This window comes from Pelophylax lessonae (genome assembly GCF_965119305.1).
Source record: "Pelophylax lessonae genome assembly, chromosome: 2".
Classification (NCBI taxonomy): domain Eukaryota; kingdom Metazoa; phylum Chordata; class Amphibia; order Anura; family Ranidae; genus Pelophylax; species Pelophylax lessonae.
In genome coordinates this window covers 8,276,793-8,289,553 of record NC_138769.1, presented here as the reverse complement: position 1 = coordinate 8,289,553, position 12,761 = coordinate 8,276,793, and the positions used below count along the sequence as shown (strand labels likewise).

Below are 12,761 nucleotides of genomic sequence, written 5' to 3'. Positions count from 1 at the left end.
ACCCCCCCCCCCTTCCCCAACACAAATCCACTACCTCCCCTAACCCCCCCCCCCCTTCCTCAGCACAAATCCTCTATGGCCCCCAATCCCCCCTTCCCCAACACAAATCCTCTACCTTCCCTAATCCCCCCCCCCCCGCCCAAATCCACTACCTCCCCTAACCCCCTCCCCAACACAAATCCACTACCCCCCCCCTCCCCAACACAAATCCACTACCTCCCCTAACCCCCTCCCCAACACAAATCCACTACCTCCCCTAACCCCCCCCCCTTCCCCAACACAAATCCACTACCTCCCCTAACCCCCCCTTCCCCAACACAAATCCACTACCTCCCCTAACCCCCCCCTTCCCCAACACAAATCCACTACCTCCCCTAACCCCCCCCCCTTCCCCAACACAAATCCACTACCTCCCCTAACCCCCCCCCCCCTTCCTCAGCACAAATCCTCTATGGCCCCCAATCCCCCCTTCCCCAACACAAATCCTCTACCTTCCCTAATCCCCCCCCCCCGCCCAAATCCACTACCTCCCCTAACCCCCTCCCCAACACAAATCCACTACCTCCCCTAACCCCCCCCTCCCCAACACAAATCCACTACCTCCCCTAACCCCCCCCTTCCCCAACACAAATCCACTACCTCCCCAACACAAATCCACTACCTCCCCTAACCCCCCCCCCCCTTCCCCAACACAAATCCACTACCTCCCCTAACCCCCCCTTCCCCAACACAAATCCACTACCTCCCCTAACCCCCCCCCCCCCTTCCCCAACACAAATCCACTACCTCCCCTAACCCCCCCTCCCCAACACAAATCCACTACCCCCCCTTCCCCAACACAAATCCACTACCTCCCCAATACAAATCCACTACCTCCCCTAACCCCCCCCCCTTCCCCAACACAAATCCACTACCTCCCCAATACAAATCCACTACCTCCCCTAACCCCCCCCTTCCCCAACACAAATCCACTACCTCCCCTAACCCCCTCCCCAATACAAATCCACTACCTCCCCTAACCCCCCCCCCTCCCCAACACAAATCCACTACCTCCCCTAACCCCCTCCCCAACACAAATCCACTACCTCCCCTAACCCCCCCCCCCTTCCCCAACACAAATCCACTACCTCCCCTAACCCCCCCTTCCCCAACACAAATCCACTACCTCCCCTAACCCCCCCCCTTCCCCAACACAAATCCACTACCTCCCCTAACCCCCCCCCCCCTTCCTCAGCACAAATCCTCTATGGCCCCCAATCCCCCCTTCCCCAACACAAATCCTCTACCTTCCCAAATCCCCCCCCCCCCCGCCCAAATCCACTACCTCCCCTAACCCCCTCCCCAACACAAATCCACTACCTCCCCTAACCCCCCCCCTCCCCAACACAAATCCACTACCTCCCCTAACCCCCCCCCTTCCCCAACACAAATCCACTACCTCCCCTAACCCCCCCCTTCCTCAGCACAAATCCTCTATGGCCCCCAATCCCCCCTTCCCCAACACAAATCCTCTACCTTCCCTAATCCCCCCCCCCCCCCCCCGCCCAAATCCACTACCTCCCCTAACCCCCTCCCCAACACAAATCCACTACCCCCCCTCCCCAACACAAATCCACTACCTCCCCTAACCCCCTCCCCAACACAAATCCACTACCTCCCCTAACCCCCCCCCTTCCCCAACACAAATCCACTACCTCCCCTAACCCCCCCTTCCCCAACACAAATCCACTACCTCCCCTAACCCCCCCCCTTCCCCAACACAAATCCACTACCTCCCCTAACCCCCCCCCCCTTCCCCAACACAAATCCACTACCTCCCCTAACCCCCCCCCCCTTCCTCAGCACAAATCCTCTATGGCCCCCAATCCCCCCTTCCCCAACACAAATCCTCTACCTTCCCTAATCCCCCCCCCCCGCCCAAATCCACTACCTCCCCTAACCCCCTCCCCAACACAAATCCACTACCTCCCCTAACCCCCCCTCCCCAACACAAATCCACTACCTCCCCTAACCCCCCCCTTCCCCAACACAAATCCACTACCTCCCCAACACAAATCCACTACCTCCCCTAACCCCCCCCCCCCCCTTCCCCAACACAAATCCACTACCTCCCCTAACCCCCCCTTCCCCAACACAAATCCACTACCTCCCCTAACCCCCCCCCCCCTTCCCCAACACAAATCCACTACCTCCCCTAACCCCCCCTCCCCAACACAAATCCACTACCCCCCCCTTCCCCAACACAAATCCACTACCTCCCCAATACAAATCCACTACCTCCCCTAACCCCCCCCCTTCCCCAACACAAATCCACTACCTCCCCAATACAAATCCACTACCTCCCCTAACCCCCCCCCTTCCCCAACACAAATCCACTACCTCCCCTAACCCCCTCCCCAATACAAATCCACTACCTCCCCTAACCCCCCCCCCTCCCCAACACAAATCCACTACCTCCCCTAACCCCCTCCCCAACACAAATCCACTACCTCCCCTAACCCCCCCCCCTTCCCCAACACAAATCCACTACCTCCCCTAACCCCCCCTTCCCCAACACAAATCCACTACCTCCCCTAACCCCCCCCCCTTCCCCAACACAAATCCACTACCTCCCCTAACCCCCCCCCCCCTTCCTCAGCACAAATCCTCTATGGCCCCCAATCCCCCCTTCCCCAACACAAATCCTCTACCTTCCCTAATCCCCCCCCCCCGCCCAAATCCACTACCTCCCCTAACCCCCTCCCCAACACAAATCCACTACCTCCCCTAACCCCCCCCTCCCCAACACAAATCCACTACCTCCCCTAACCCCCCCTTCCCCAACACAAATCCACTACCTCCCCAACACAAATCCACTACCTCCCCTAACCCCCCCCCCTTCCCCAACACAAATCCACTACCTCCCCTAACCCCCCCTTCCCCAACACAAATCCACTACCTCCCCTAACCCCCCCCTTCCCCAACACAAATCCACTACCTCCCCTAACCCCCCCTCCGCAACACAAATCCACTACCTCCCCTAACCCCCCCCCCTTCCCCAACACAAATCCACTACCTCCCCTAACCCCCCCCCCCCTCCCCAACACAAATCCACTACCTCCCCTAACCCCCCCTCCCCAACACAAATCCACTACCTCCCCTAACCCCCCCCCTTCCCCAACACAAATCCACTACCTCCCCTAACCCCCCCCCCCTTCCCCAACACAAATCCACTACCTCCCCCAACCCCCCCCCCCTTCCCCAACACAAATCCACTACCTCCCCTAAACCCCCCCCCCAGCATGAATCATCTACCTCCCTAATACTCCTAGCACAAATCCTCTACCCCTCAAATTTTCCCTCTAAGCTTAAATGTTCCCTCCCTATCCAAATCCCCCCTCTCTCAGCACAAAATCACCCCTCTAAATGCCTCTCTCCCAGCACTAATCCCACCCACCCAAACTTCTCCTCTCATCCCTACTAGCACAAATAACCCCCCCCCCCCCAAGATCCTCCATTGTAATATAAAATCCACCTCCAAGCATTAATTCCCCCCCACCCCACCCTCAAAAAAAAAAAAAAAAAAAAAAAAAAAACAGAACAGATATCCACTCTCCTAGTATAAATCCCCCCCCCCCCTTTTCTAAATCACCAGTTCTATCATAAACCCCCAAAATCCCTACCGCACCCAGGGCAGCCACACCTCCTGTCCAGCCAGCCCTGCCTATATGTTATGATCCAAATATACCGATCTCTTTATGTGATTTATCTCACTGATTTTTGCTCCTATTGTCCGGTTCTATGTCAGCATTTTGCTGATTGGGGTATTATGGCAGAAATATTTTATAGCAGATGTAAGGCCTGGGTCACACCTATGCAGTTTGTTATTGATACGTATCTGCAGTACTTTTTTGCACATACGTTTTCACCCGCTTTTTTTATGCCTTTTGTTATATATATATATTTTTTTTTGTTTCGCTCCTGCACGGTCTCCTCCGGCTGTAACATCTCCTTCTACCCCCCCCCCCCCCCCTGTTTCTACAGATTGGCCAGTTTGTTGTTGGGCAGAATAAAGAAATGCAAATCATGGCAAAACCACAGTAAAATCGCACTACATGCTTTTCTGCAGCGTTTCCATTGAAGTCTATTAAACCAAAAAAGCACAGTTTCTTAAAAAAATCCCTGACGCTGTCCAAAAAAACGCAGCGGCTGAAAAAAGCACAGATGAGAACGTGTCCCATAGGAAACCATTGTAAATGGAGTGTAGTGCGTTTCTGCAGAAAACGCATGTGTGAACCCGGCCTTATAAGGGAGGGGGGGGGGCACAGGATTAAAGCTGAACTCTAGCTTTGCTATCACTTTACAGTGCATCCGGAAAGTATTAGCAGTGCTTCACTTTTTCCACAAAAATAACCTGTGACGTTAGTCCCAACTAAGGACCTCCTCCAAGGAAAGAACGGGGGAATGGGATGTTTCTGATGCTAAATGTAAATCATACAAACGTATGGTCAATGGTGATAGTGAAGCAGGAGATGTAGATGGATTAAAAAGATTTATCCTTTATTAACATATATAAATCAAGTAAATAAAATATATAGAGTGTAAAGACATGTAGACATTCCTCAAGATGCCTAATAAAAACCAAGAAACAAATCAGGTTCCAAATATGCCATACATACACATGTACTAAGGAACTGAATGTAGGACCCAAGACCCCTACGCGTTTCGACTAAATAGTCTTCCTCAGGGGGAGTAGTAGTCCAAAGTTCCTCAGAACATATATATCTAGATGTGCGTAACTTGAATCAAAGAGTTTACACATGTGGCAAATACTGTAGATCTCCCAACTCAAGGACCTCCAATGGGGGGAGCAAATCCCGACCCAGAAATCACAAGGGGCAGGAGCACTGAAAAGAGCCGGAGCTGAACCTGCTTGAATTTTGGTCAATGTTCCCCAAGGCACAAATAGGACAAGGGGGTAGCTGTATATGTAGAGGAGAAAAGGTGATAGAACTAGAAAAGGGTTGTTCTTTAAAATACAAAAAGAAAAATCTCTCCTAAGCAAGGAGGAGGTTCACATCGACCCCTGAATTCCCATTAGGGATCAAGAGGAACCTGCTTTTGAGACTCGACACACATGCCTCCCCACAGACATTTTGTTATGTTACAGCCTTATCCCAAAATGGATTAAATTCATTATTTTCCTCAAAATTCTACAAACAATCCCCCATAATGACAACGTGAGAGAAGTTTGAAATCTTTGCAAATTTATTAAAAATAAAAACCTAAAAGAATCCCATGAACATAAGTATTTACACCCTTTGCTCAATACTTTGGTGAAGCTCCTTTGGCACCAATTCCAGCCTCCAGTATTTCTGAGTATGATGCTACAAGCTTGGCACTCCTATTTTTGGGCAGTTTCTCCCATTCTTCTTTGCAGGACCTCTCAAGCTCCATCAGGTTGTTGCTCCAGCAGGGATGGTGACTGTAGGGACGGTGGCTGTAGGGACGGTGGCTGTAGGGACGGTGGCTGTAGGGACGGTGGCTGTAGGGACGGTGACTGTAGGGACGGTGACTGTAGGGACGGTGACTGTAGGGACGGTGGCTGTAGGGACGGTGACTGTAGGGACGGTCGACTGTAGGGATGATGTTGCTAGGGTCATAGTCAGCATTTTACTTCCTCTAAATACGGTGAGTCCAGTTATTGCCAAAGAGCTCAGTTTTGGTCTCTGAAGTTTGCCGTTGAACATCTAAATTAGTGGTCTCCTCCCCCAGCCCCCACCTCCCCCTAGTATCGTCTGTGTTCTTACCCTCCCATCCTCCGTCCTCTCCTGTCTCAGCTGCCATGGGATCATCTATTTGTTGCATATCATCTCTGTGACCGGATCTCTCTCCTGCAGACTTTGGACCAGATGGAGATGAAGAGCGAAGGGCTGAGCCTGACTCTGGAGGAGCAACTCAGCGCCCTGACCCTGTGTGACCTCCAGACCCCGGACCCCAAATCTACCGTCTCCCTGAACGGAACCAACTTCAGCGCCAAGCTGTTCGAGAGCGACAGCAAAAGCACAAAGGTGAAGGGAATGACCTGTGTAATTGTTGGTGTGATGTGTGAGATTCCCTGCCAGAAATAACATACAGGGCACTCATCATCAGAGATAACATACAGGGCGCTCATCATCATCAGAGATAACATACAGGGCGCTCATCATCAGAGATAACATACAGGGCGCTCATCATCAGATATAACATACAGGGCGCTCATCATCATTATCAGAGATAACATACAGGGCGCTCATCATCATCAGATATAACATACAGGGCGCTCATCATCATCATCAGAGATAACATACAGGGCGCTCATCATCATCATCAGAAATAACATACAGGGCGCTCATCATCATCATCAGAAATAACATACAGGGCGCTCATCATCATCAGAGATAACATACAGGGCGCTCATCATCATCATCAGAAATAACATACAGGGCGCTCATCATCATCAGATATAACATACAGGGCGCTCATCATCATCAGAGATAACATACAGGGCGCTCATCCTCATCAGAGATAACATACAGGGCGCTCAACATCATCATCAGAAATAACATACAGGGCGCTCAACATCATCATCAGAAATAACATACAGGGCGCTCAACATCATCATCAGAAATAACATACAGGGGCGCTCAACATCATCATCAGAAATAACATACAGGGCGCTCATCATCATCATCAGAGATAACATACAGGGCGCTCATCATCATCATCATCAGAGATAACATACAGGGCGCTCATCATCAGAAATAACATCATAAGATTTCCTCCTGAAACACGCCTTGCATACACCCCATGGGCCACGCTGCACCGCGATCTGCCATGACTGATCAGTGTACTGGCCTGCTGCCGGTACCATGTGATCGCTGTGACCAATCACAGCAGATCATATGACAACTGTAAACAATGGATATCTTCCTTTCCTGCCTTCCATTGTATACAATTGTGATGGGAGCTGTGATTAGTCACACTGATCACACATCTGTACCATGTGATTAGCTGTGGCCAATCACAACAAAATGCACCGAATGAATCAGTTTAATTCAGTAAAAATGGTTGCTTCTAACAATGAAATTCACAGTTAAAAGCAATCATAGTGTGTAAAAAAAAAATTAAAAAATTCTGATCAACTCCCCAGAGTAGTACAATGTTACTATGGTAACTCTGTATTACCCTGGTCACTTGTCAATCAATTGTAAAAAAAATATATATATATTTATATTTATTTTTTCTTTTATTTTTTTTACAATTGATTGACAAGTGACCAGGGCAATACAGAGTTACCATAGTAACATACTACTCTGGGGAGGTGATCAGAATTTTTCTTTTTTTTTTTTTTTTTAACACACTGATTGCTTTTAACTGTGAATTTCATTGTTAGAAGCAACCATTTTTACTGAATTAAACTGATTCATTCAGTGCATTTTGTCGTGATTGGCCACAGCTAAGTATTGAAGGGGTTAAAGGGTTAGTTCACCTTTACCACAGAACTGCCTATGCAGGTAAGTGGCACCTGTTCTGGTTTGACCAAGGTGGGATAAAACTCTTCCTATAGGTGTAGGCCATTTACGTACCATCCCTACGCCTGACTGGAAAAACCCCAAGAGATGGCATCATCCTGTCCTGCCGTGTTGCTAGGATGTTGCTAAGACTCTCCCAGCCGATTCAGACCCCCCTCACACGCTGTCTTTTCTATTGCAGTCACTTTCAGCTCAGTGATGCTGCAGTGGAGGAGATGGTGGAGCACACATGTGATGGGTTGGGGATCTCACTTCTATGATGGTGGGGAAGAGCAGTAACAGCTGGGAGTGCCTTAGCAACAACCTAGCAACAGGGCAGGATGGGTTGATGCCATCTTTGGGAGTTTTTCAGGGAGGTAGGTAAATAGCCTTCACCTCTAGCGAAGGAATTATCCAACTTTGGTCAAAGCTGCACAGTTTGCTTTTATCTACAAATGTCCCTTCTCTGCAGTTTTTTGGTCAAGGATATACTGACCTGAAAGGGGGGGGGGGGGGCCTTAAACACTCCCGATGGCTGCAGCTGACGGCTGCATTTCAAGGGGCTGTGAAGCTCCCCCGTCGCTTCCAAACACCCCCAGTAATTGCTAACCCCCAAATGTGCTGCCCCCCCCCCCCCCCCCCCATCATGTATCCCAGGCTGCCTGCACCCAGACCTGGCATAACGGATGCCGTTAGGTTGAGGGGAAAGAAACTGAGTGAACGTCCGTCCGTTCTCCTCCCCTTCTTGCTGACCCGGAAGCAATGTGTAAAACATTACACTCAGGTCCCCCTTTCACTTTCCCTGGCCTGTATGGCTGGGGAATAATCTAATGCTGTGCACAGGGCAGACATCGGGGGTCTTTTGTAACCCTGAATGTCTCATTAAGGCCCCTTTCACACTTATGCGACGCAATTTTACTGCGATTTTCCTGCGACTTTGCCACTATTTTGACGCGACTTTGAAAGCAATGGCAAGGCTATATGCCTCAAAACGCATTAAAATGGTGGCAAAGTAGTGCAGGAACTACTTTGAAGTCGGTGCGACTTCAAAACGCACTGATATGAATGGGGCTCATTGAAAATAATGGAAAACGACTTGTCATGCGATTGTGCGGTCCAAAATCGTGGGACAAGTCGCACTAGTGTGAATGGGGCCTTAAGAGAACCTTGTCATCAAAAGATCTCATAAGGGACATTTAGTCCCCTGTGTTAACTACTTGCCGCCCGCTTGCCATCAAATGAGGGCAGAGCGGTGCGGCTCTCGTTTCTGGAAGAACGTCATATGACGGCGCCCAAAAACGGCCACTCCAGCGGGGGTGCACAGCGTGGCGATCTCGGCCACTCCGTGTTCCTAGGACACGGCGTAACCCCAATCTTGGTAAAGAGCCAATGACGTAGGCTCTTTACCCATGTGATTGGCTGTGTCCAATCACAGCCGGTCATATGTAAATGAGGAAGTGCTGTTATTCGGCTCTCCTCGCCTCACACTGTCAGAGTGTGTGGAGAGGAGAGGTGATCAGTGGCTCCTCCTCACAGGAAAGTCCAGGACAGGTAATCGGGGCACTGAATACAGTAAACTGCAGTACAGTAAAAAACAGTGCCCATCAGTGACACCAATCAATAGTGATGCCAGTCAGTGCATATCAGTGCCTGCCCATCTATGACACCCATTAGTGTTACCCGTCAGTGCCCATCCATGCCACCTATCAGTGCTCATCAGTGCTGCATATCAGTGCCACCTATCAGTGCAGCATATTGTGTTGATATGAAAGGGACATCTACACTGATAATCAGGGCATTAATCATCAGTGTCCTGATTATCAGTGCAGCCCCAACAGTGCCCACCAGTGCTGGCAATCAGTGCCTCCTCATCAGTGTCACCTATCAGTGCCCATCAGTATAGCCTATCAGTGCTTACCAATGCCGCCCCACCAGTGCAGCCTCATCAGCGTACATCAGTTTTTGGAGAAAAATTACCTTTTGCCAATTTTTTTAACAAACATTAAAAAAACGTTTTTTTTCAAAATTTTCGGCCTTTTTTTATTTATTAACAAAATATAAAAACCCCAGTGGTGAACAAATGCCAACATAGGAAAGCTCTATTTGTCTGAACAAAATGATAAAAATGCCATTTGGGTACAGCGTTGCATGACCTCACAATTGTCATTCAAAGTGCAATGGAGCTGAAAGCTTAAAATTGGCCTGGGCAGGAAGGGTGGGGGGGGAAGTGTCCGGTAGGCAATTGGTTAAAATTCACCCCCTCTCCAAAAAAAGTTTTGAGGCCCCACCCCCACAAACACGTATGTACGAATGTAAATGCATGCGTTGGGGGCGCCTACGCATGAAAACCTCAATTGCGATACACATGTTACATATTGCTACGTGCACTGGGGTGAGGGCAATAATTCTATCACCAGGTCACCTCCATAACACTAAACTGATGACCTATAGGGGGCTTTCACAGCGTCACTTATGGAAAATATAGGGCACTGAGATGAGCCAGCATTTAGCAGATAAACCCTGGTCTTCTGTATGAAAGCAGTGGTCTCTCTGCAAAGGGTCCAACATCTCCCCTGCTGAGTAAGAATTTCTGTATGTCTTTGCAATTAGCAAAATTCATGCGCCCAGCTGAATGGAGAGCTCTGGCTAGGAGTCAGTAGGGGGCGTGTCATATTACTCATTCCACTTCCTTACATGTGGGCGTTACCTAGGGTGGTCAGCATGCGAAATATACGCCCCCTTCTCCTGCCTGACATCCACCCATCAAGACAATTTGATATTTGCATAACTCCTCCCAAGACCCCTCCCACTGATTGCATCAGAGCTGAGGGCTCTTGAGAGGAGTACTGTGATGTTTTCAGGAAGCTATATACAGCTGGCCCTTCCCACCAGACATGCATTGTATAGAGAAGCACAGAGGCCCAGTTATAACACAATCTGTCTTTGTACACAACGTCTGACCTCCTCACCTCCTCCTCCTCCTTCTCTCCTCCTCCTCCTTCTCACCACCTCCTCCTCCGCCTCCTCCTTCTCACCTCCTCCTCCTCCTTCTCACCTCCTCCTCCTTCTCACCTCCTCCTCCTCCTTCTCTCCTCAGATCGACTCTCTGATGTCACACCTGAAATCCATAAGCTGCAGCACTGAGCCCCAGAAGAGGTGAGAACAGCCCTATGGTGTCTCCATGTCTGGATTCTGGGTAATGTGTGAGTGAGCGGTGTTCCCAGCAGAGGATTCTGGGTAATGTGTGAGTGAGAGGTGTTCCCAGCTGAGGATTCTGGGTAATGTGTGAGTGAGCGGTGTTCCCAGCTGAGGATTCTGGGTAATGTGTGAGTGAGCGGTGTTCCCAGCAGAGGATTCTGGGTAATGTGTGAGTGAGCGGTGTTCCCAGCTGAGGATTCTGGGTAATGTGTGAGTGAGCGGTGTTCCCAGCGGAGGATTCTGGGTAATGTGTGAGTGAGCGGTGTTCCCAGCGGAGGATTCTGGGTAATGTGTGAGTGAGCGGTGTTCCCAGCAGAGGATTCTGGGTAATGTGTGAGTGAGCGGTGTTCCCAGCAGAGGATTCTGGGTAATGTGTGAGTGAGAGGTGTTCCCAGCTGAGGATTCTGGGTAATGTGTGAGTGAGCGGTGTTCCCAGCTGAGGATTCTGGGTAATGTGTGAGTGAGCGGTGTTCCCAGCAGAGGATTCTGGGTAATGTGTGAGTGAGCGGTGTTCCCAGCTGAGGATTCTGGGTAATGTGTGAGTGAGCGGTGTTCCCAGCGGAGGATTCTGGGTAATGTGTGAGTGAGCGGTGTTCCCAGCGGAGGATTCTGGGTAATGTGTGAGTGAGCGGTGTTCCCAGCTGAGGATTCTGGGTAATGTGTGAGTGAGCGGTGTTCCCAGCGGAGGATTCTGGGTAATGTGTGAGTGAGCGGTGTTCCCTGCTGAGGATTCTGGGTAATGTGTGAGTGAGCGGTGTTCCCTGCTGAGGATTCTGGGTAATGTGAGAGTGAGCGGTGTTCCCAGCAGAGGATTCTGGGTAATGTGAGAGTGAGCGGTGTTCCCTGCTGAGGATTCTGGGTAATGTGTGAGTGAGCGGTGTTCCCAGCTGAGGATTCTGGGTAATGTGTGAGTGAGCGGTGTTCCCAGCTGAGGATTCTGGGTAATGTGAGAGTGAGCGGTGTTCCCAGATGAGGATTCTGGGTAATGTGTGAGTGAGCGGTGTTCCCAGCAGAGGATTCTGGGTAATGTGTGAGTGAGCGGTGTTCCCAGCAGAGGATTCTGGGTAATGTGAGAGTGAGCGGTGTTCCCAGCGGAGGATTCTGGGTAATGTGTGAGTGAGCGGTGTTCCCAGCTGAGGATTCTGGGTAATGTGTGAGTGAGCGGTGTTCCCAGCAGAGGATTCTGGGTAATGTGTGAGTGAGCGGTGTTCCCAGCAGAGGATTCTGGGTAATGTGAGAGTGAGCGGTGTTCCCAGCAGAGGATTCTGGGTAATGTGTGAGTGAGCGGTGTTCCCTGCTGAGGATTCTGGGTAATGTGAGAGTGAGCGGTGTTCCCAGCTGAGGATTCTGGGTAATGTGTGAGTGAGCGGTGTTCCCAGCTGAGGATTCTGGGTAATGTGTGAGTGAGCGGTGTTCCCAGCAGAGGATTCTGGGTAATGTGTGAGTGAGCGGTGTTCCCAGCAGAGGATTCTGGGTAATGTGAGAGTGAGCGGTGTTCCCAGCAGAGGATTCTGGGTAATGTGTGAGTGAGCGGTGTTCCCAGCAGAGGATTCTGGGTAATGTGTGAGTGAGCGGTGTTCCCAGCAGAGGATTCTGGGTAATGTGTGAGTGAGCGGTGTTCCCAGCTGAGGATTCTGGGTAATGTGTGAGTGAGCGGTGTTCCCAGCTGAGGATTCTGGGTAATGTGAGAGTGAGCGGTGTTCCCAGCTGAGGATTCTGGGTAATGTGTGAGTGAGCGGTGTTCCCAGCAGAGGATTCTGGGTAATGTGTGAGTGAGCGGTGTTCCCTGCTGAGGATTCTGGGTAATGTGTGAGTGAGCGGTGTTCCCAGCTGAGGATTCTGGGTAATGTGTGAGTGAGCGGTGTTCCCAGCTGAGGATTCTGGGTAATGTGTGAGTGAGCGGTGTTCCCTGCTGAGGATTCTGGGTAATGTGTGAGTGAGCGGTGTTCCCAGCTGAGGATTCTGGGTAATGTGAGAGTGAGCGGTGTTCCCTGCTGAGGATTCTGGGTAATGTGTGAGTGAGCGGTGTTC

The 12,761-nt window shown here is 50.6% G+C and overlaps 1 protein-coding gene and 1 pseudogene across 2 annotated transcripts in view; both read left to right on the top strand.

The window, feature by feature from the left end:
* Positions 1-12,761, top strand: part of LOC309545902 — a 1,177,957-nt pseudogene that overhangs the window by 541,179 nt on the left and 624,017 nt on the right. The gene's annotated exons all lie outside the window — the stretch shown is intronic.
* The window catches only part of TTF2 (transcription termination factor 2), an 83,957-nt gene that overhangs the window by 54,921 nt on the left and 16,275 nt on the right, over positions 1-12,761 (top strand). Inside the window, exons 20-21 of the mRNA XM_082245327.1 lie at positions 5,880-6,050; positions 10,630-10,688. Of these exons, the coding sequence (XP_082101453.1) occupies positions 5,880-6,050; positions 10,630-10,688 (230 nt within the window). The remainder of the gene's footprint in view (positions 1-5,879; positions 6,051-10,629; positions 10,689-12,761) is intronic.